The sequence below is a fragment of the Hemitrygon akajei genome, chromosome 8, assembly GCF_048418815.1.
Source record: "Hemitrygon akajei chromosome 8, sHemAka1.3, whole genome shotgun sequence".
NCBI lineage: Eukaryota > Metazoa > Chordata > Chondrichthyes > Myliobatiformes > Dasyatidae > Hemitrygon > Hemitrygon akajei.
This window is the reverse complement of record NC_133131.1, coordinates 124,918,402-124,942,642: the sequence shown is the minus strand read 5'-3', so window position 1 is coordinate 124,942,642 and position 24,241 is coordinate 124,918,402. Positions and strand designations below refer to the sequence as shown.

General features: G+C 41.2%; 1 protein-coding gene across 2 annotated transcripts in view; it reads left to right on the top strand.

The window, feature by feature from the left end:
• The first annotated feature begins 241 nt into the window (after positions 1–241).
• abcb4 (ATP-binding cassette, sub-family B (MDR/TAP), member 4) overlaps positions 242–24,241 on the top strand; it is a 114,255-nt gene continuing 90,255 nt past the window's right edge. For both annotated transcript variants that reach the window (XM_073054547.1, XM_073054546.1), the window contains exons 1-4: positions 242–585; positions 4,234–4,318; positions 6,868–6,919; positions 23,030–23,180. In XM_073054547.1, coding sequence (XP_072910648.1) covers positions 4,242–4,318; positions 6,868–6,919; positions 23,030–23,180 — 280 coding nt within the window. In that variant the 5' untranslated portion in view covers positions 242–585; positions 4,234–4,241. The remainder of the gene's footprint in view (positions 586–4,233; positions 4,319–6,867; positions 6,920–23,029; positions 23,181–24,241) is intronic.

The window sequence follows — 24,241 nt, the reverse complement described above, 5'->3', positions numbered from 1 at the left end:
ACTGTCCGAGCCGCTGAGTATTTTAAAATACAGTAGCAAAAAGAGGGTGACAGTCTTGACCTGTGGCATTCTCTCTGTGGAAGTTCTTGGGTGGCACTGTAACAGATGAGATGACACCTTCTGTTTCATCACTCCCGGCCTCATCTGTTTGCTCGCTCTCTTCGTGATTGCGTGACATTCCCTCAGGTGCTTTGGTGTCCTCCCACATCGGAAAAACACGTAGGTTCGAATCGGCCACTGCAAATTGCTCCTAGTGTGAGTGAGAGGACGTAGAGTTGATGGGCGTGGAGGAAGAACGTCTAGTTTCTGTTTTCATTCCACTTGAAGTAATACATCTCACCAAAACAGATGTTTGTCAAGCTCGGCCCCAGTCAGATCACACACCTTATCTCCGGAGGCTGGGAGAAAGCATCACACGTGAATTCAATTTCCTGTTACATAATCTGTTCGAATTACTAAAGTGAGACTTTGCACCGAAAATTAAAAAAAACAATTTGTAGTTCAGTCTCCCTTCTGAACAGTCCGTGGACTTTTCATCACCGGGTGAAAAACGCAACCCAGTTTAAAGTTTGCTCAGTGAAAATTGTAAGTTTCATTTACTTTTATCTTGACTAATATTTACTTTGTCTAATATGGTTAACTAATAACCAACAAGTTCCTGCATTAAAAGTTCTGTTATTTATTAAGAAAACGCGGAAATAATGCCTAAATTTTAACGGGTTAGTTGGTTGCGTTAAACACACACCTAATTCTAACCCCAGTCTGATTGAATCGGATTAAGAGTTTTCGTACGGTGTAGCGTTGGATTCGAGAAAATAAAATATTCACATACACTTCACAGTCGATGTCAAAATAAATTAAAGATTCATATCAATCTTATCAGCACAGCTCTTTACATGTTTTATGAACGAAGGTTGAGCGTGCTAGGGATTTTCTCTTTTGGAGAAAGTAAGGATGGGGCCGATCTGAGAGAGGTGTATAAGATTATGAGAGACAGAGTGGACAGCCAGCGCCTTTCCCCCAGAGTGGCAACGGGCAATACCTAAGGTCATCTTAAGGTGAGTGTTGGAAAGTATAGGGGAGAAAGTTCAGTTCAGAAAAAGGTTATTTACACAGAGATTGGTGCGTGTGTGGAATGCACGGCCAGAGGCGGTGATATTTAAGAGTCTCTTCGATAAGTATGTGGATGTAAGAAAAATGGAGTGTTATGGGCCGAGTAGGCGTCAAAGGTTGTTGGAATAAGTTTTTAAAAAAACATTCAATGGTCACTTATTAGTTATCTCTTGTATCTAATAAAGTGACCACTGAGAGTGCACAACACATCAAACAGCTGCTGTAGCCCATCCATTTCAAGGTTCTATGTGTTGTGCATTCAGAGATGCTCTTCTCCACACCACCGTTGTAACATGTAATTATCTGAGTTATTTTCACCTTCCTGTCAGCTTGAACCAGTCTGGCAATTCTCCTCTGACCCCTCTCATTATCAAGGTGTGATCCCAACCATTTTTGGAATGCAACCTGCTTGGCTCCCAGACCACATCGGCAGTGCTGCCCTCTCCCTTTCAGGCCATAACATAAAACCTATAAAGAATTTTGATATGCAATGCACAATGAAAGAAAATAGAAACTGCAAATTCAGAGCAGTGACAAATAATTGCAAAAAAATTCAAATCTATTTGAAGTTACATATAAAATTATTTCATTATAGTAAAACAATTTTCAGTAAAAAAAATAGGGCATACATTAGTCCAACAATTTGTCAATTCATTGCTTTTTCACTGTTCAATGGGGTGGATAGGCTTGGTGCTGTGGTATCAACTTGGCAACATCAGGATGGTTATCACTCAGGAGTTTCAGATCCCCATTTTCAGTCATTTGCAGTCTTTTTCATGGCTCTGAAAGAAGTTGAGCAACTGCTATGAAACCATGCTCCACTAAACATGTTGGAAAGGGCATAAGGAATATCTTGACCTTTCTCCACAGTGCAGGATAGCATTCAGATTTATTTCTGCAATTGAAAGTTTTGATGTGATTTTTTTTTTTGAACCTCAGCTTCAGCTTAGTCAAGTCAAGTCACTTTTTATTGTCATTTCGACCATAACTGCTGGTACAGTACACAGTAAAAATGAGACAATGTTTTTCAGAACCATGGTGTTACATGACACAGTACAAAAACTAGACTGAACTACGTAAAAAAACAACACAGGAAAAAAACACTACACTAGACTACGGACCTACCCAGGACAGCATAAAGTGCACAAAACAGTGCAGGCATTACAATAAATAATAAACAAGATATAAGACTTAGTCATATTGTAGCAAGATCGGTTCTTCATCCATCCTTCCTGTTAATTCCTCATTACAAATGTTCAGGATGGATTTGTTACCCATTCTGGATTTGGAGCGAGAGAAGATCCTGAAATCTCTCTGACGTGTCTTAATGCAGTTCAGCAGATGGGCGTAGTAAACTTGAAAATCCTCATCTGGTATTCTTCTCTTCCAACTCAGAGAAGCTTGGAATTTGGAAAAGGTCACGATGGCAATGTTGCTCTTAAATAAGGTTAACTTGGACAGAAGTGTGGAGACAACTAATTTTGATAAGATTCAAATTATTACTTTGCAATTGAAGACTGATTTCATTAAACATTGCAAATAATTCTGATTAGTAATCTATGTTGTGCTTAATATTCTTGCATTGATTACTGAATGAAGCATTTGAGTCTTCAAAGAATTTTATCACAGCTTCAATAAGCACATAAAAAACATCTTAGACCATTTCCTTTTGAGAGCCATCATGTTTTGAAGTAGTTTTCATTTCTGAAAGATTTCACAAAGGGACAGAAAATAAGCCAAGTCATTGATGGCTTTATCAGAGTTGTTAAGTTTTGTAACTTCAAAATATTAAACTAATTCATATGAATACGCCGAGTCCAAAATACAGATATAACTTCAAATTTACTTTGTGAGATGCTCACGTATCACGTGGTAGCATGATGACATTGCAGTTAATCTGGTTTTACACATAACCCATAATTATTTAAACAAACAAGAATGCAAATCAAACTTGTGTGTGTGTGTGTATATATATATGTGTGTGTGTGTGTATATATATATATGTATATATATGTGTGTATATATATATGTGTATATATATATGTGTGTGTGTATATATATATATATGTGTATATGTGTGTGTGTATATATATATATATGTGTATATGTGTGTGTGTATATATATATATATGTGTATTTATATCCACTCAAATTATTGAAATATTAAATACACAAGTGCATTCACTTCAAATAGACATAGAAAAGTACAGCATAGAAACAAGCCCTTCAGCCCACCTTGTCCATGCCAAACCATTTAAACAGCCTCCTTCCATCGCCCTGAACTGGGACTGTAGCCCTCCATGTACCGATCCAATGTTCAAGGAGCCTGGATGGTTTCATTGCCTCCTTTGAAAAAACTTCTTCACACAACACATACATTGGCTGCTGTTAGTTGCTTAGTGCAGGTATAAATTCATATTTCAGATGAGATGGGGGATGATAAGCAGATGGAGCCAAATTGGCAGTGGGGGCAGAAAGAAGGGTAGGTAGAGACAGAAACTGGATAGTGACGTGGAACCACTTTAAGGAAAGGATGATGGCTGATGGAACAGGTAGGCAGGGGGCAGGAAGGGTAAGCCAAGGGAAAGGAAAGGTTAATGCTAGAGGAGCTCAACAGGTCAGGCAGCATCTATGGAATGGAATAAAGAGGCAGTGTTTCGGATTGAGAGCCTCCATCAGAATGGTGTTTGAGTGACAGTAGGAGGGACAGTGTAATGAATCTAAATAGGATGGGATGAGGAATTGGAAAATGTGAGTAAAAGGAGAGAGAACATGAATGGATCAACGGGAGTGGGAGTGGTTTACCTGAAAAAGGTACATAAACCTTTGCCTTACTTTGAATGGCTATTTAGGGCAGAGCATGTGAGAGAGTCAACATTTCAGGTCAAAGACCCTTTGTCGTTTCTTGTACCTAAAATGTTGTTTCCCTTTCTCTTCCTACAGACGTGGCCTGCTCCAGTGACTGCTTCCAGCATTTTCTGTTTCTATTTGAAATTTCCAGCATCTGCACCTTTTTGATTTTTCATTTGGAAAATGATTTTGGTTACTGGTTTGTAACTGCTTAAAATTCTTCGCAAGTCAAACATCTCTAATCCTGAAACAATTACGTTTCTACAACAGGTGAAGAGATGCCAGAAAAATACATAAAGGCAAATGCCGTGGAGGTGGCTGAGAATACCAATGCTAAAACACAGGATGAAGAGGGGTAAGAAGCTCCACATGAAAGATGTTGTGACATAATTGAACACTGACAATATTTCATAACTTGTGTCCTAGTTCTGAGATCTGCAGTTCTTCACTACCATTTAGGTTGTGTGAAAAATTACAATATATTAATCAATTCATTCACTTTATATTGAAACATCTCAACCCCTAAAAGATGTACTGTGGCCATTGTAGGTTGGATGGATCATCTTAGTCGGCTGGGAGCAGCTGGACTGAAGGACCTGAATCTGTTGTAGGACTTCATGACTCTCTTTTGAAACCAGACAGACAGACATACTTTACTGATCCCGAGGCAAATTGGGTTTCGTTACAGTCGCACCAATGAAGAATAGTGAAGAAATATAGCAATATATAACCATAAATAATTAAATAATAATAAGTTAATCATGCCAAGTGGAAATAAGTCCAGGACCAGCCTATTGGTTTAGGGTGTCTGACACTCTGAGGGAGGAGTTGTAAAGTTTGATGGTCACAGGCAGGAATGACTTCCCATGACGCTCAGTGTTGCATCTCGGTGGAATGAGTCTCTGGCTGAATGTACTCCTGTGCCTAACCAGTACATTATGGAGTGGATGGGAGTCATTGTCCAAGATGGCATGCAACTTGGACAGCATCTTCTTTTCAGACACCACTGTTAGAGAGTCCAGTTCCACCCCCACAACATCACTGGCCTTACGGATGAGTTTGTTGATTCTGTTGGTGTCTGCCACCCTCAGCCTGCTGCCCCAGCACACAACAGCAAACATGATAGCACTGGCCACCACAGCCTTGTAAAACATCCTCAGCATCGTCCGGCAGATGTTAAAGGACCTTAATCTCCTCAGGAAATAAAGACGGCTCTGACCCTTCTTGTAGACAGCCTCAGTGTTCTTTGACCAGTCCTGTTTATTGTCCATTAATATCCCCAGGTATTTGTAATCCTCCACTATGTCCACACTGACCCCTTGGATGGAAACAGGTCACGGGTGCCTTAGCCCTCCTCAGGTCCACCACCTGCTCCTTAGTCTTTTTCACATTAAGCTGCAGATGATTCTGCTCACACCATATAACCATATAACCATATAACAATCACAGCACGGAAACAGGCCATTCCGGCCCTCCTAGTCCGTGCCGAACTCTTAATCTCACCTAGTCCCACCTACCCGCACTCAGCCCATAACCCTCCACTCCTTTCCTATCCATATACCTATCCAATTTTACCTTAAATGACACAACTGAACTGGCCTCTACTACTTCTACAGGAAGCTCATTCCACGCAGCTATCACTCTCTGAGTAAAGAAATACCCCCTCGTGTTTCCCTTAAACTTTTGCCCCCTAAATCTCAAATCATGTCCTCTCGTTTGAATCTCCCCTACTCTCAATGGAAACAGCCTATTCACGTCAACTCTATCTATCCCTCTCAACATTTTAAATACCTCGATCAAATCCCCCCTCAACCTTCTATGCTCCAATGAATAGAGACCTAACTTGTTCAACCTTTCTCTGTAACTTAAGTGCTTTGTCACCATGTGACAAAGTTTCCCACCGTTGCCCTGTACTCAGCCTCATCTCCCTTGCCGATGCATCCAACTATGGCAGAGTCATCAGAAAACTTCTGAAGATGGCAAGACTCTGTATTGTAGTTGAAGTCTGAGGTATAGATGGTGAAGAGAAAGGGAGACAGGACAGTCCCCTGTGGAGCCCCAGTGCTGCTGACCACTCTGTCTGGCACACAGTGTTGCAAGCGCACGTACTGTGGTCTGTCAGTCAGGTAATCAATAATCCATGACACCAGGGAAGCATCCACCTGTATCACTGTCAGCTTCTCACCCAGCAGAGCAAGGCGGATGGTGTTGAACGCACTGGAGAAGTCAAAAAACATGATCCTCACAGTGCTCGCCAGGTGGGCGTAGACACGGTTCAGCAGGTAGACGATGGCATCCTCAACTCCTAGTCGGGGCTGATAGGCGAACTGGAGGGGGTCTAAGTGTGGCCTAACCATAGGCCGGAGCTGCTCTAGAACAAGTCTCTCCAGAGTCTTCATGATGTGGGAGGTCAATGCCGCCGGTCTGTAGTCATTGGAGCCACTGGGGCACGGCGTCTTTGGTACAGGGACGAGGCAGGACGTCTTCCACAGCACAGGAACCCTCTGGAGACTCGGGCTCAGGTTGAAGACATGGTGAAGTACTCCACATAGCTGGGGGGCACAGGCTTTGAGCACCCTGGGGCTGACACCATCCAGGCCTGCAGCCCGGACCAGGACTCAGCATCAAACATTTAATAGCTTTTCTTAGCTCGTGTATTAAATCCAATTGTATTGTTTGTACTGTTCAAAATAATGGCAGTAATATACAATGTTAAAATTATCCAAGAATTAATAATTAATTTTAAAGAAATGCTCATGCATTTGTTTCTTATAAATATTTTCTGATATTGTGAAGTCAGCAGTTTATTTCTGGATTCAAGAACTTCTAAACTAATGAAATGATTACAGACAACTAGACAAAAAGTCTCATAAAATCTAATTATTATTCCTTGTAAATCTACAGCAAAATGAAGAAGAAAGAAAAGAATCCTGAAGTAGTCAGCCCATTGTCTTTGGTAAGGGTTAGTTTCTTCATTTCAAGAATACAGCTATATTTCTAAATGCGAAGTATTTTAACATCCAATTTGAATATTACTGTGAGGAAATATTATGAGATGCATGATGCATTATTTATGTGAAAAGGATGCATGCTGCACAATATTTAATCATGATTTGTAATTATATTGTCATTAGGAGTGAATGTGCACCTGTAAAAGCATCTCCCGTGTTGGCAAAAGGTGCAGTTGATTGACGGTCACTTCTGCTTTACTGTTCTGGATATTGCTTAAAATAAGAAGGTGATTGGGAAACAGAAATAAGAGTACTTAGCTTTATATTAGCTCAGTAGTATTAAGTGTTATTTGGTAACTAGAAAGACATAATACACAGTACTGTGCAGAAATCTTAGGCACCCTAGCTATATATGTGTGTCTAAGACTTTTGCACTGTGCTGTATTTGCAGTGTGATGATTGAACCATTATTGCCTGTCATTTTAATTTCTTGCCATATTGACAATACCAATATTGTCCAATACCAATACCAATATAAAAGTAACTGAGGCAAATTTTTTTAAAAACTCGTAAATTCTGTTATAACACAGAAAATTCTGAAAATATCAGGAGCCCAGGCAGCATTTGTATAAACATTTCAAGTCATTGAAACGCAAACACAAGGAAATCTGTAGATGCTGGATATTCAAGCAATACACACAAAATGCTGGTGGAACGCAGCAGGCCAGGCAGCATCTATAAGAAGAAGCACAGTCGATGTTTTGGGCCGAGACCATACAGTCCTGACGAAGGGTTTCTGCCCGAAACTTCAACTGTACTACTTCCTGTAGATGCTGCCTGGCCCGCTGTGCTTTATCAAATATTAGTGGGTAGAGCTGTAGAAAATGTAAGTACAAGGTGGCAGGTATTTATCTGAAATGTAGAGATGCATAACAATCCTACCTTTTATGGGTAGCTGTAATAATATGCAACTTGGGATGTGCGCAGATGCTGTCTAAGGATAATATAAACATGGCTGGAATAGATGGTCCATTATCTTGAGGAACAAAAAAAGCAACAAAAATACAGAGGACACACAAACCGCTGGAGGAACTCCACAGATCAGCTGGCATCCACTGTATGGGGAGGAATTAGATTCAAGTACACTTATTATCAAAGAATGTATAAATTATACAACCTTGAGATTTGTTTGCTCACAGGGAGCCACAAAGCAAGAAACCAGAAAGAACCCAATTAAATAAAAAACAAGAATAAAAATAAAAGGCTAGCACCCTATGTGCAAGAGAAGGAAAAAGATACAAATCGTGTCAAGAATTGAAGTGAACAACAACATTCCAAACCAAAGCATTTAACTTTAAAGAAGAACTGATGTATGGCAAATTATTTTGCAGCTTGAGATTTATGTTTGCTAAATATGTAGATGTTGGGATCATCTTAAAGGATGTTAGGTGCATCCTTGGATGACTTTTCCTGGAGTTATCCAATAACTCGTGGATAAATCTTAGTAGGACCACAATTTTTTTTAAAAAAGCTTGCATCAGATCCAAACACCAGAGCAGCCCAGAGTGGGGCCAAAGCCTTACCGAGCAGTTCATCATGTTAGTAGGCATGGAGCTCAGTTGCCGGGGCAGTCGTCATAGCTCCAGTGCCATGGAGGGATGAGCGACCATCGCAGAGAACAATTGAAATTGGCTCTCACCCCGGATCCCAACACCCTGTCTTTTTAGGGTGACATTTCAGGCTTTCAGGTCTAGGAAGGAATGGGAAAATTACAAACAACACACACAAAATGCTGGTGGAACACAGCAGGCCAGGCAGCATCTATAGGGAGATTTAGTAAGAGATTTGAAAGGGAAAATTACAGATGCTAGAACTCGTACCTAAAATCAGAAAATTCTGTAAATACTCACAGCTCAGGTTAAAGTTTCAGGTAAATGGCTTTTCATCAGAAACTACTAAAGTTCCAGTGCATTTTTTTGTAATTCTTCTTTGGTATTTGATAGATGAGTCACTATTACCTTGACTCTGCTTTCGGTAATTATCCCAGCAATTCTTTTGTTGAAACATTTCCCATCAACTGAGAAATTTTTGTATGGCAGGACCATGCAATTGGCTTCATATAGCTCTGAATACCATAATCTATTCTATATGGAGGCCTTTCAGTTGCAGCACATCTTATACAACATATAGAAATTAGAAAGTGACAGGACTGGGTGTTCTGGTTGCAATTGAATTCTGCAGTGGGAATATTTTGTAATATTGTAATATTTTAATATTGTAATATTTTGTAATAACACTTCACTCTGTTATTACATAGAAATTATGGGAAATGTAGGGAATAAGAGGGATCTATTATAGAAGCACTTGGACTAAAAAACACAGCATTAAATTTTAAACATGAAGCATACAAGTCATTCGAATTATATAATGCAAGCTTTTTTTTATTGTGGTCCTACAATTCACTAAGATTTATCCACAAGTTATTGGATAACTCCAGGAAAAGTCATCCAACGATGCACCTAACATCCTTTAAGATGATCCCAACATCTACATATTTAGCAAACATAAATCTCAAGCTGCAAAATAATTTGCCATACATCAGTTCTTCGTTAAAGTTAAATGTTTGTCAGCTGGTGGGGGTGTGACACAGTAGCATGGCAGTTTGCATAATACCAGGGACCTAGATTGAGCCCTGCTGCTTGCTGTCTGTAAGAAGTTTATATGTTCTCCCCGTGACCGCATTGGTTTCCTTTCGATGCTCCGGTTTTATCCCATATTCCGAAGACACATGGGTTTGAGGATTGATTGGTCACATGGGTGTAGCTGAATAGTGTGGGCTCATTGAGCCCGATGGGCCTGATATTGTGCTACATGTCGAAATGAGACAATTATAAATGCCTTCCTCTGTTTCAGGAGCACTTGCAGAGATTTTATATGAAACTTAAATCTGTAAGGAATTGTTAGGTTGAGTGCTGTGATTCCTCATCAGAAGCTAGGAGTGGGGACACTGTAAATGGAAGTGAAACATATGCACAACTGAGACAGTGAACACGGTCAAGCAAGACCTGCTGAATCAGTGGCTGAGTAAGAGAGTCAGAAACACACCAGGATCCGTGACAGAAACAACGTTGACAGTTTCCTGCAATTTCTGTGTTTCTTTCAGAACTTGGCACCCTCCTTCCTCCCCGCCCCACACCCTTCCTGGCAGCAACCCCTCCAACTATCCCCCCCCCCCCCCCATCCAACCTGACTTCATCTGTCCTTCACTCCCCGTCATACCTAGTTCTACCAATCATCTCCCATCCTCTTTCACTTCTGCACACTGACTGTCTTTCCTCTGCACTCTCAGTCCTGATGCACGATTTTGTCTTGAAACATTAACCATTCATGCTTGACCCTCTGAGTTTTTCCACCAGTTTATTTTTGTCTCAGATTTCAGCATCTGTAGGCTACTTGCTTCAGTCAGGGTTTATGATGGCTCCTTCAGCTGACAAATTAGATCTCTAGTGATTTCTTGGAGTGAATAACAAATTGCATTAGTTTGTTCCACTGCTGTTGTGCAATTTATTTTCCTCATTGTCTCCTGAAGTGACTTGTTTTAAAGAGTTTCAGTTCAAGAGACTCATCCACAAAGAAATAAATTGAGTGTTTACCTTCCCTTTCTCCCATAGTCCACTCTCCTCTCCTATCAGACCCCCGTTCTTCAGCCCTTTCCCTTTTCCATCTTTCACCTCCCAGTTTCTCATTTTATACCCTCCAGCCCTAACTGTCCACCTACCGCCTTATCTGATTTCACCTATCTCCTACCAGCTTGTACTCCTTTCCTTCCCCCCCCCCCCCCCCACAACCACCTTCGTATGCTGGCTTCTTCCCCCTTCTTTTCCAGTCCTGATGAAGGGCCTTGGCCCAAAATGTCAGCTGTTTATTCTTCTCCATAGATGCTGCTTGACATACTGAGCTCCTCCGGTATTCTGTGGGTGTTGTAAGACTGATTCTCTGTAGCTCATCATACATAAAAGGAAAGCAAGAATGTCTTCTGTGGCAATGGTATCCAAAGTGGGTGATACCATGGGAGTTTCTAAGGGGACAGTAAAGATGAAGGGGACTGTGGGAGGGTACTCAGGGGCAAGGGTCTGCTGAGGGTCTACAGACTTAATTTAAGAAGTTTAATATACGCATTTGGTCCTCAGTGCCTCATAATTAATTAGCTAGTAGCGTTCCATTACTCCAATCACACAGTGACGCAATTCCTGTGAATTGGGGTATGGCATTCAATGAGGTAAAGCTCAGAATCTGCCCATTCAAATGGTCTTGACCACATTTCCCTAGTTAAAGGCCTAAATGAGATATCACTGCCCTGCTTTATGTACCTTCAGTCAGAGTCAGTTTTTGCATGATCTATGATGCAACTTTTCCCCTTTACTGATTGCAGCATTTGCGGTTGGACTTAAATAATAGGTGATTGGCTGTGATTATGAATCCATAACAAAAATGGCAGAAGCAGACCAAACAAAATAGAACTGTAGACAATATAGTATGGAGTATCTTTGTGTGGGAAAAGGTTCTTCATATGAGGCAGTGAAACAGTTCTGGCTTCTTGAACATTTGAAGAAAAAGCACAATGATAAAGCAAACAAGAATTTGGCTTTTTCAGACACTTCATGCAAGCATCAAAAATGAAAAGCATTTCAAACATGTTTGCCAGCATTTCACAACAAAGTGGTGATGGTTTGCATGCTTCATACATCATTTCATTGCTCATACTGGAAAGCCCCAAACAATTGGGGAAGTACTGATTCTGCCAACAGTAAGGAAGATTCTGAGTGTGGTCTTGCATAAGTCACCAGACCAAATAATTAAAGTGATTCCACTCAGCATCGACTCTATTCGAAGATGATTAGGTAAAATGTCTGAGAATGTGGAAGACAATGGTGCAACATTCTTCAGACAACAGAATTTGCTTGGCATTTGGATGAATCCACTTTGCCAGGAAACAAATCTTTGCTGCTTTGTTATCTACATTTCATTAAAGATGAAATCATGGTTCAAGAGGTGGACTAGAAACAGACTTGGAGTAATCAATATTTCAGGTTGTTGAGCAGTCTTTCAAAGAGGGCATTCCACTCACCAACATTTTTGCTTGTGTGACAGATGGGGCTCCATCAATGATCGGATGCCCCCATGGGATTATTACTTTTTTGAAAAAATCAGTGCCTAACATATTTACCATTCACTGAGTAATTCACAGACAACATGTTTTGAGAACTTTGTATTGAGAATGATGAACAGTGACCAGTGATCACAATATGGTTGAGTTCAACTTGAAATTTGATAGAGAGAAAGTAAAGTGTTAGCAGTATTTCAGTGGAGTAAGGGAAATTCCAGTGGTATGGAAGAGCAGTTGGGCCAAAGTAAATCGGAAGGAGATGCTGATAGGGAATGACATCAGTCCAGCAATGGTGGGCATTTCTGGGGCAAAATGAGGAAGGTTCAGGACATGTGCATTCCAAAAGTGAAGAAATACTCAAGTGGCAAAATAGTACAACTGTGGCTGACAAGCAAAGTCAAAGCTAATGTAAAAACAAAAGAGGGCTTACAGCAAAGCAAAAATTACTGGGAAGATAGAGGATTGGGAAATTTCTAAAAACCTACAGAGAGCAACTAAAAGAATCACTAGAAGGGAAAAGATGAAATATGAAAGCAAGCCAGCAAATAATATCAAAGTGGACAGTAAAAGCTTTTTAAAGTATATCAATAAAAACATAAATAAATAGGAGCTGAGAATGAAGAAGGTGCTCAAAAAGCTGAAAGACCTAAAGATAAACAAGTCACCTACCAGAGGAAATGCACCCGAGGGGTCTGAAAGAGGTAGCATTAGAGATTGTGACAACGTTAGAAATGATCTTTCAAAAATCATTTGACTCTGGTATGGTGCAAGAGGACGGAGAAAATAGCAGAGGTACTTAATGAATACTTCAATATTCACTATGGAAAAGGATCTTGGTGATTGTTGTGATGACTTGCAGCAGACTGAAAAGCTTGAGCATGTAGATATTAAGAAAGAGGATGTGCTGGAGCTTTTGGAAAGCATCAAGTTGGATAAGTTGCCAGGACTGGACGAAATATACCCCAGGCTAATGTGGAAGGCGATGGAGGAGACTGCTGAGCCTTGATAGGTTATAGCGTGATAGATTCTTGATTGGCCATGGTATTGAAGGTTACACGGTGACGGCCAGGGAGTGGGACTGAGGAGAAGTAAAATCAATCAGCCATGCTTAAATGGCGGAGCAGACTCAATGGGCCAAATGGCCTAATTCTGTTCCTATGTCTTATGGGTAGCAAATCCATTCCTGAATACTTGTAATGATGATTTAACAGGAAAGATGAAGAAAGAACTGATCTCTTTACAAAATCAGTTTGAGCTGAAGCTGAGGTTAAAAAAAATCATACCAAGACTTTCCGTTACAGGAAAAAAATCTCTGAATACTCTCCTGCACTGAGGAAAAAGCTCAGATTGTTCTTTATTGCCTTGCCAACATCATATTTAGTGGAGCACAGTTTCAGTGTCATTGCACAACTCCTTTCAAAGCAATGAAAAAGATGAGAAATTACTGAACGTGGTGATCTGAGACTCCTGAGTGACATTCAGCCTGATGTTGAGAAGCTGATCTCACTGCACTAACCTCATCCATCTCATTGAAAGGTGAAAGTGCAAAATAGTGAATAGTTGGAATAATAATGTACACTCTAAAATTGTTGCTGAAAATTGTTTTTTACTGTAACTGAATAAAGAAATAATTTTAGTTGTAGCTTTAAATAGATTAGAATTTTTTTTGCAAATACTTGTCACTGCTTTGAATTTGCAGTTCCTATTTTCTTTCACTACGCATTGTAAATCAAAATTCTTTATAGTTTTTATGTAATAGTTGGAAAGGGAAAGGAGGCCACTGGGAGTCATGGGGGCTGTATCTGAAAAAGGTTCGTGAATCACTTCTATGGAAGCAAGTTCACTGTTACATTTACCTCAAGTTCTCCAAACATATTAAAGATAAATTATGCTCAAATTGTGAAAGCATTTTCAGCAATCAATGCTCTGGAAGGAAAAATGATAGTTTGCAGGAAGTTTAAAAATATCATTGGAAGTGAAGTGAGAGAGACCCTTTCCTTTAGACAGACATAAAAGGAATTTGGGTTCTGATTGTGGAAGGATTCAAAATACCGGTGGAAAAAGATTTATAGATATAAATAAATTATTTAGGTTTCAGTTTGAAGAATTATGTGGATTCATACTTGTACAACTCAGAAACAAGTCCTTTGACACAGTGCATCTATACTGACCAGAAAGCCTATCTATAGTATTGCATTGGCACCATACCCTTCTAGGCCTTGCTCTCATTTCAGATACCAACTGCACTGTATGGAAAAATACACCCTTTAGTTCCCCTTTACACAATTTCCCTTTCATCTGAAACTCATCCCCTCAAGTTTTAGACATTCCTACCATGGGAAACACACTATGGCTATTGATCCTACCTATGCTTCATAATTTTATATACTGTATCTCAGCTTGTCAACCCTCATCCTAATTTGCTTTAGGGAAAAGACCTAGCCTATCATGTCTCTTCTGACAACTTGAGACCTACAATTGAGACAAATGTCCTTATGAATCTTCTCTGTGTCCTCTCAACCTTGATCACGTCTTTACTGTAATATTGTGACCAGGACTTTACAGAGTACTCTGTGTGGCTTAACCAGTAGTTTATGACTGTAATGTCTTGTCCCAGCTCTTGTATTCAATGAGCGAACTGATAAAAAGAAGCATGGCATAAGCTGGAGAGTTTCTTTGCCCTTCTGTCTACCTGCGTTGCCACTTTTAGGGAATGTAAACTTCTATCTCAAAGTTTCTCTATTCTCCAACACTCCCCATGGCTTGCCTTTCAGAAGGTATGATCTGCCATAGTTTAACTTCCCAAGATGTATCACTTTACACTATATGACTTAATTTCATCTGTCATTTCATATGGCCTCTTTCCCAGTTCATCTAAATCCTGTTGTAAACTTAGACAACTTTCTTCACCGTGCACTATGCCACCAATTTTTTGTCATGCACAAACTTGCTTAACATCTTGTCAATATTCTCATGCAAATCATTAATAAGAGTGAGGAACAACGGAGGACCAAGTACTGATACCTATAAGAGGCTGTCACAGGCTTCCAGTCTGGAAAAACAGCCCTCTACCATCTCTGACTGATTCCTTGCACCAAGCTTCTGTCCAGTTCTGTTCAGCTCACCCCTGATCCCAACCATTCTGACCTTCCAGGCCAGCAACTGGCAAGGTGTATCCTGTCTTTCAGAGTGCTTTCTAATAACTTTTCCACCTCTGAGGTAAGACTCACCAGCTTGTAGTTCTTTGTCTCATCCCTACCTAAAGTCACAACATTAGTCCTCCAGTATCTCATTTTTGGATGATGAAGGTCCACCAATCCCATCCCTTGCTTTCCACAATATTCACTGGCCAGGCTGCATGAACTATTCACCTAAATGCATTTCAGGAGCTCCTGACCTCTTCCATTGTAATGTTGATATACAGAGGTGTCGAACTCAATTGCACATGGGGCCAAAACTCAAAGCACACTTTAGGTCGCGGGCCGAACAGGATAAACATTTATTGAACACACTAAAACTAAACATTTTTTGAACATAAATATGAATAAAAACAGACAGGAATATTATTCCAGAAAAAATAAACTAAAACTTCAAATAACTTAAATATTTTGCTCTCCATAAACATATCTCCTGTCAGTATTACACAAGTTAGAAATATGAGCATGCTACAAAAAAAACCCTGAAAATATAAATAAAATTTGTGCTTTTCAGCAAAAGTTAAAACAACAACAAATCAAAACACTCAGTTTTCTTTGCTCTTATGCCGTTTTGTCAGAGCTGGATGCTTGGCATCTTTTCTTGGCAATAAGTTCGTTTAGGTTTGGTGTAAGGTTCTGTGTTGTGGAGATTCTCAGGATGGACTGCAGGTGTTCATCAGTGAGACGACTCCTGTGTGATGTTTTGTTAATCTTCATCACTGAGAAAAGCTTCTCACACAGATATGTGCTACCAAACATGCACAAGGTTCGAGCCGCATGTAGACGGAGCTGAGGCATTGCTTCAGGAATGGAGCGAATAAACTGTACGGGCCCTGCAGTGTCGTACTTTGCCTTTAGTATCCCATTACACTGCAGCTCTATCAGCTCCATCTGAATCTGTACAGGTGCAGTTTCCACGTCGACGGCAAGTGGGTTGCGAAGCAGCTCGAAATTAATTTTTTGTGCTTCAAAGTCACCAAAGAGCCGTGCGAACTCAGTGCGAAGTGCGCTCAGTTTATCAGCAAAGTGCGCATTTGGGAACATCATTGCGTCGACCTGGTTCAACATTACTTGGCAACAGGGAAAATGAGGCAAGTTGCACTGGTGCATTTGTGTCTCCCATAAGAGCAGCTTCACTTGAAATGCCTTCACTGCATCATACATGTCAGTGATCATGTGGTCACGTCCCTGGAGCTGAAGGTTTAAGACGCTGAGATGTGTTGTTGTCAGCCAGAAACGCCAACTTCATCCCGCAAAACTGTGGAGTCTTTTCCTTTACTGTCCATGAACTGACAGGTTTCCTTGTTGAGCTTAAAAACTCTATTGAGAACTTTTCCCCGACTCAGCCAACGCACCTCTGTATGATAAGGAATGTCGGCAAACTCTGAATCTATTTCCCGCATAAAAGACTGAAATTGCCGGTGATTTAAACCTTTAGCTCGGATAAAGTTTACGGCTTGTGTTACAGTGCTCATTACATGTTCCATCTTTAGGACTTTACCACACAGCGTTTTCTGGTGTATGATGCAGTGATATGTTGTTAACTCACCAGTATAGTTCTCCTCCTGCATCTTTACCCGCATCCTTCCCACTAGTCCACTTTTTTCACCGCACATCGCCAGTGCTCCATCAGTTGTAAGTCCAATAAGTTTGTCCCAGGGCAATTTCATGTCGGTTACACTTTGACATACATTTTCAAAAATGTCTTTTCCTGTCGTTGTCCCGTGCATCGATTTAATGTTCAATATTTCCTCTGTAACGCACAAATTGGAGTCCACTCCTCGGATGAAGATAGCCAGCTGTGCAGTGTCCGTCATATCAGCACTTTCATCCACAGCAAGCGAGTATGCAATAAATGGGTTGCTTCTTTCAATCAACTGTGTTCTTAAATCAGTGGCTATCTCACAAACTATACTCAGCAACCCATCCGTTTTGAAAGTCTCTTTTTTCAGAATCAACTTTTCTCTTCGCCATTGTTAGGGGTTAGCTTTGACTTCAGAATAGCGTTGTATACAGCAACAGACGCTTGACGCGGGAATGTTCCCGGGTAGCCTATCGGCAGCTGTTGCGCTGCATTATGGGATCTGTAGTTTGTGTGTTATCAGCGCTTCATATCGCCGGGCCATTAATAATTAAAATAATAGATCTATCTAAAATGATCTCGCGGGCCGGATATTATTGTACGCCGGGCCGGATATGGCCCGCGGGCCTTGTGTTTGACACCTATGCTCCAGGATATCATAGCTCCCTTACCTGTTTGCTCTAGCTTCAAGGCCTTCTCCATGAGGAGTATTCATTGAAGACCTTACCCATTTCACAAGTTCTATACATAGATTACTGAGCTACCTTTAAGGAGACCAATGTTTCTCACTAACTACCTATTGTGACTGTGATCAAAGTTGCTGGAGAGATGCTGGTGATATAGAAGTTTTTATTTATCATAATAAGCAGGCATTTTTATGGAGATACTGTTGGTATAGTCCCACAGATTCAAAATTTTATCGCATTTTTATACTCTTAAGATCAAAGGTAATGGTAGGTGATTCAATACAATTTCAACAGTTATAAGACATTGTTTACTTCAATACTTTGTGTTGACTGTGCTTCATTTGACTGCATATCTACAGTGGGAGACATCGCTGAATGCCTTTGCTGGGACAAAGTAATTCACACAGATTTTCTAAAATTTTTGGGGGACAGAGACACCAAAAACCCAAAATTAATGTTTATGGATTTTTCCAATTACACAAATATCCTATCTATTGATATATCAGCTGTTTGATGTACTAAGTGATAATATCAATCTGGTCTGCAAGTTTCTTTGAACTTAGCCATGTTTCCTGGTGTAATGCAGGCCCCATTAACGTAACCTGTTGTCTTAATTTGCATAAGAGAATGTCTCATGGCCACTTCAATTTGCAAACCAAATCTCCTAGTCTGTGGGCCAGTCTCTGCTCCACAGACAGTATTGTTTATTTGGAAAGGTGTGCTTTAAACTTCAATTTATTGATTACAATTTACAGTTTACATTAGGAACTGAAGAATGGTTCTTATTTGAATTAATATCTGCTGGATTCACATAGCTACAGAATACTCCCTAACATGCCCTCCACTTGGCCCCTGGACAGAAATCTGTCCCAGGAAGCCAATCTTTAAGAAGGATCTAATTATGTCGGGCAGCACAAGTGCCCTTCCCTTTGGATCCCCTCCACAATTACTAGCCTATCATGTCTCTATGTGGACCCACTGTCATGGTCCCGTCTGGCAATTCCCCATCTTGCTATTACCTCCTTAATTGGGCCTTCATCCCCTTGTCTGATTTCCAATCATTTCCAGTTCCACTAATTGTAGCACAACTGGTTCCCATTAGTGAACATAGGATAAAACTCGGGCATCATAGCCATGCTTTGCCATTTCGTTGGTCGACTCCAGTGTGAATAAACCTCGTTTCCTGATTCCTTAGGATTTTCAATTCTAAGCTCCGCATCATTTCCTGGATACTGTACGTAACCTTGTCTCTGTGTAAAGACTCTCCTGGATACCTGTTTCCTGTTCGCGACTGTGCTAACGCCTCACGTCTCTGCCTCCGTGCCTGTGTCCTGCACTTGGGTTCATCCTCAGCCTCGTCCTTGCATCTACACTATCATTCCCAACAGGCTATCTACAAGACACTAAGCAGACATGGCAATAAAACGTTTCAGAAGCTTGTTGAAATGCTCTTCTTGACTACTTTTGCTCTCTCAATGTCAACCTGTCTTTACAATCCAACTTTGCCATTCATATGCTTGTTGCCTCCTTCCCTGCTGGCTCACTGCAGTTTAATCGCATCCTTGTCTTCACTCACTCAATCTCTGATAGCTAAAACCATTAGCAGTGGCTATCAGTAATTACTCTGTGGACAGGGTCACAAGTGAGGTAACTTAATTTCAGGTTTACAGGCAATGTTTGAGACCCTGTGCCTTAACAAAAGATTGTCAGAAGAATCTGACAAGTGTCTCAGTCCCTTTTGAAAGAGGGTTTGGGGTGGTTCCTATTTGAATAGCTGCAAAGCCCTCCCCCAGTGGCACCCCTCCCAGACTGTACTTTTGATGGCTGGCCCAGCCACTGAAAGGGCCCAGCTGATTTGTGTCCACTCCCCGTTCAGGCTGGGCAGGCTGCCTGCAGACGCTACGTGCAATTTCTTCTTTTCCTTGGCCTGCCTTACCATTGATGTTACATAGCTGGATGCTCTGCCGTAACTTGGATCCCTTCCCAGCTGTTTTCTCACTATCTTTTTATTCTGATCTTTTTTATTACTGATCATCGACCAGCATTCATTTCAAAGTACAAGAAGATTGTGTCATCCTTCCCTGGATTGTCCAACCCTGAGCATTCCTCATATGCTTGATGTTTTTGAGTCTGATTCTGAGGCCTCCGTTGGTCAGAGTTGACCATGGCTTTTGCATCCTAGCTGTCTAGATACACAAGCCAGGGCAGTACGATATGGAGAGCGAGCTGTTGGTCATGTAGCAAGCTCCCCTTCTCTACGCAACTGATGAACCCAAAGGAACGGCAGAGACTGATACAGTTTGGTACCGGCAGTGTCGCAGGAGTTGAACTCAATGTAGGGCAGTGTTAGGGACTCCAGTTCCAGATATTTTTTCTCTTGGGGTTTAAGGCTTTCTCTTGGGAAAGCCTTCCCTGTGAGTGGGAATAGCTGTAAGGCAGCGGAGGTTTCCAGAGTTTCCTTCTCCTGGATGAGCTTCCAACCACAGCTGATGAGCCCCATCTGCCTGAAGCGACTGGTTTCAAGGTGCCAGTAACCCGCCTTTGCCCTTTTCCCGTCAATAGAAATGGTTCAGCCAGGCTTAGTAGCTAAGCCACACACAAAGGCCAGGAGCTGGACTTGGTTGTCAGAGGCTACTTGAGGTGGACGCCATTGGGAGTATTTAATACTCCCAATGTATAATGGAGAGCTTGTCCCCATTGCCTCCCCGGTTATGACAACTTTGAGAATACTTACACTGGGCATCATCCATGGCAGCTCATCAGCTCTCTGAACCCACTGACATTTTCACTCCCTGTCTGGTCTCACTTCCCCCAAAAAGAAGTGATACTGTTCTTGTTACTGGCATTCCAGCTAGTTGCCCACGTATCATTCTGCACCACCTGAGCCATACTGTCCCACATATTCCTCGAACATTTCGCTTTTACCAACACATGTATACCTTTGGGGTGTATCTGGTGAATTTCAATGATTTCTTTGAGGCTGCACCAGAATTCTGAATTCCCACAAACAAATTTAAGTGAGGGGAGCTCTGAGAAGGTGCTCTGCTTCTATCAGTGTACAGACATTATGATCTATGTTCATCTGTACTGGTACTAGGACTCCTAATATATTGGATAAAGTCAGGCAATATGATGACAGGATGTAATCCTTATTTTAGTCAGTCAATAACAAAGATAACAGTCTATTGACCCAATAACTGTTGATAAGCATTTAATGGGCATTGCACACTTTAAAGATGTTAGCATTTGTGTGAAATACAAAGGATGAATTGTGCTCGGGGAATTGTTGGCCCAATTTTCAGACTGGTGTGATTTCAGTAGGAAAAATCATTTTGTTTTTGCATGATGTCCATGGGAAAGAAAGGTTGAAATGGGCCCATTTTCTCAGCAGTTGAAGTACATAGATGACAGACAGACCTTTTGACTGAAATAAATAATTCACTGAAATTGTGAGCTGTGGTAAAACCATAAAGAAGGCTAATTAAACCTTGTATTTTATAAATCTGGGTCAAGGTGCACGATAAGGTGCTTTAAGGAGAGAGTGAACAAACTAAAGACTTTCTCTCAGGAGGAGCAAAGGTTGAGGGGAGACTTAATTTAGAATTCTATAAATTTCAGAGGGATAGAGTAGAAAGCTAATGCTGTCTTCCCGGGATTTAAATGACCAGTACTAGAGGGTATGCATTTGAGGTGAGAGGGGGAAATGTTTAAAAGAAGGTGTGCATGACATGTTTTTTTTTTGCACAGTAGTGGGTGCCTGGGCTAATGTAATCTATGTAAAGATACTTCATACGTTGTCAGATATGCACATGAATATGCAAAGACTGGAGGGATATGGACCTTATGCAGGCAGTAGGGATTAGTTCAGTTAGATAGCATTAGTTTAATTAGTCTGGCACAATGTGATGGGCTGAAGGGCCTGTTCCTGTGCTGTTCAATATCCATATGTTTTTCTCCTTTCATATGGTCATGTAAGTCTGATGACGTAACTACTAATTATTTTGAATTCTTAGCCATTTTTGAAAAAATGAACGAAATGAAAAAAAAACAACTAAATGTAGAGTATATCCAGTGGACAGTGTCTGGAGACACAGACTGCCAACTTCTTTCCTTTATAGACATACTGACTCTCATAGCTATCTTGACTACACCTCTTCTCACCCTGTCACTTGCAAATATGTTATTTTCTTTTCTCATTTCCTTCATACCACCACATCTCTTCCCAGGACAAAGCTTTCCATTCCAGAACACCTAAGATGTTCTTCAAAGAACAGGGTTTCCCTTCCTCTACCATTGTTGCTGCCTTCACCTGTGTCTCCTCCATTTCCCAGACTTCTGCCCTTGCCCTACCTTCAAACCTCAATAAAAGGGATGATATTCCTCTTGTCCTTGCCCTCCACCCCACAAGCCTCCATAATCAGCAAACCATTCTCCACAACTTCCACCTTCTTCAACAGGATCCTATCACAAAGAACATTTTCCCCTCTTCCACCCCACCCCCAACTCACCACATTCCATAGAGATTACTCTCTACATGACTACTTTATTCGCTCAACCCTCCCTGCTGATCTCCCTTCTGGCACTTACTCCTAGAAGCAGGACAAGTACTATAACTTTGCCTAAACCATCTCCCTAACCATCATTCTAAATGGTCCTTCCAGGCGAGGCAACATTTTACCTGAGAGCCTGTCAGAGCATCTGGTGCTCCTGGTGCAGCCTCCTCTACATCGGTGAGACCCGATGTAGGTTGGGGGACTGCTTTATCAAACATTTTTGCGCTCTCTGTACAAAAGGTGGGGTTTTGCAGTGGCCATGCACTTTAATTCCACTTCCCATTTCAACATGTCAGTCTATGGCCTCCTCTACTGCCACGATGAGGCCTTTATTTAGGTTGGAGGAATAACACTTCATACTGTGTCTCCATAGCCTCTAATCTGATGGCATGAATATTAATTTCACTAATTGCTGGTAATTTTGACCCCCCTACCCTGCTCCCTTTTTCTCCCCATTCTAGCTCCCTTCTCTTCTCACCTGCCTATAACCTCCCTCAGGTGATGCTCCTCCTCCTCTTTCTCTCACAGTCCACTCTCCTTTCAGATTCCTCCTTTTTTAGCCCAGTGTATCACCTCCCAGGTTCCCACTTCATTATCCCTCCCCGATCCCCCTCACCTGGGTGTCACCTATCACTTACCAGCTTGTGCTCCTTCCCTCCCCCCACCTTCTTATTCTAGTTTTTTCCTCTTTCCTTTCCAGCCCTGATGAAGGTTCTCAGCTCGAAACATCGACTCTTTACTCCTCTCCACAGATGCTGCCTGATCTGCTGAGATCCTCCAGCACTGAGTGTGAGTGTCTGTGTGTTGTTTGCTCTGGATTCCCAGCATCTGAATGTCTTCTGTTTATGAATATATATCTGTCTTATTTTGATAAGATTGTAACATTTCCTTCAAAGTTAATGACAGGATTTATACATTATTCTTATCTAGTTTCGCTATGCGGATGGTAAAGACAAGCTGTTGATGGTGCTGGGTAGCATTACTGCCATAGTTCATGGAGTTGCCTTACCTCTCATGATCATAGTGTTTGGAGATATGACTGACAGCTTTGTTGATCATGGACTTTTGCAAAATTTAACAAGTAAGTAAATATACAGCTTTTACTTAGAAACCACAGTAATCTGAATACTTTAAAACATTCGTAGGGTTTTGGGCAGGAAGTGGAGGAAAAGACTGAATACGCATTTTTCTGTAGATGAAGAAGTCATTTATAGTTGTGACTTTCCAGATGTGAGAGATAACACAGAACTATTTCAGATGTTGTACAGTAAAATGTATCCTTTTATGCACAACAGGACATACTTATTTCTGTTGCTGGTATTAACCTCTGAGAGAAAAGCAGCTTCTTCGTGTATGCTTTTTATGATGCTGAGAACCAAATATCCAAATGAATTTAATTTCTCCAGTTGCCTTTGTGTCATTTGAACTCTTTTTTTTGGATTGATGGTTCAGAACTCTGGATGCTATAGCCATAATTTTACCATCATGCTACTGTTTCCCTAAGATATTGCCATAGAGTCTCTTGACAGTGAATCCAAAAACATGCTGCACTCTCAGAATGATGTTGGTGTGGCGACCCACTTCCCAGCGCACTCGAACTGGCTCACAAAGCGGCGCGCGCCGGCATTGAGGCCGGTCCCAAGAAGGGCGTCAAGCCTGCTTCACCAGGAAGGGGAAGAGCTTGCGCGTGGGATGGGACTGTGAATCCCGAGGAGGGCGGGATCAGGAAGGCTTTAAAGCGAGGCCGCGAAGTTTGAATAAATCTCTTTTTGCAACTGCAGCTCACCGACTCGGTGACGTTATTTCAGCGCTGCGTGTAGCACACCGCTACATTGGAATATTAAACTCAAACACTGTGCTTCATCCTCTGGACTCGGTTTTTAACTTTGATCGAGTAAAACTTGAATGTGAGCATAATTAGATACTTGCATCATGTTCACAATGCGTACATGAGCAAAGGTGACAGGAAATAATGCAACTTAATTTTTATGACTCATAACTTCCCCTTGTAACCTGATTCTGAGTGGAGGTGGCTGATTTAATTCCAAACTAGCATTAACATTCTGGTATAGAAAGGGGAAGAAAGTGGTTTCTTTTCTTCTAGCATTTCCTTTCAATATCACCACAGAGGATCATTCGAAT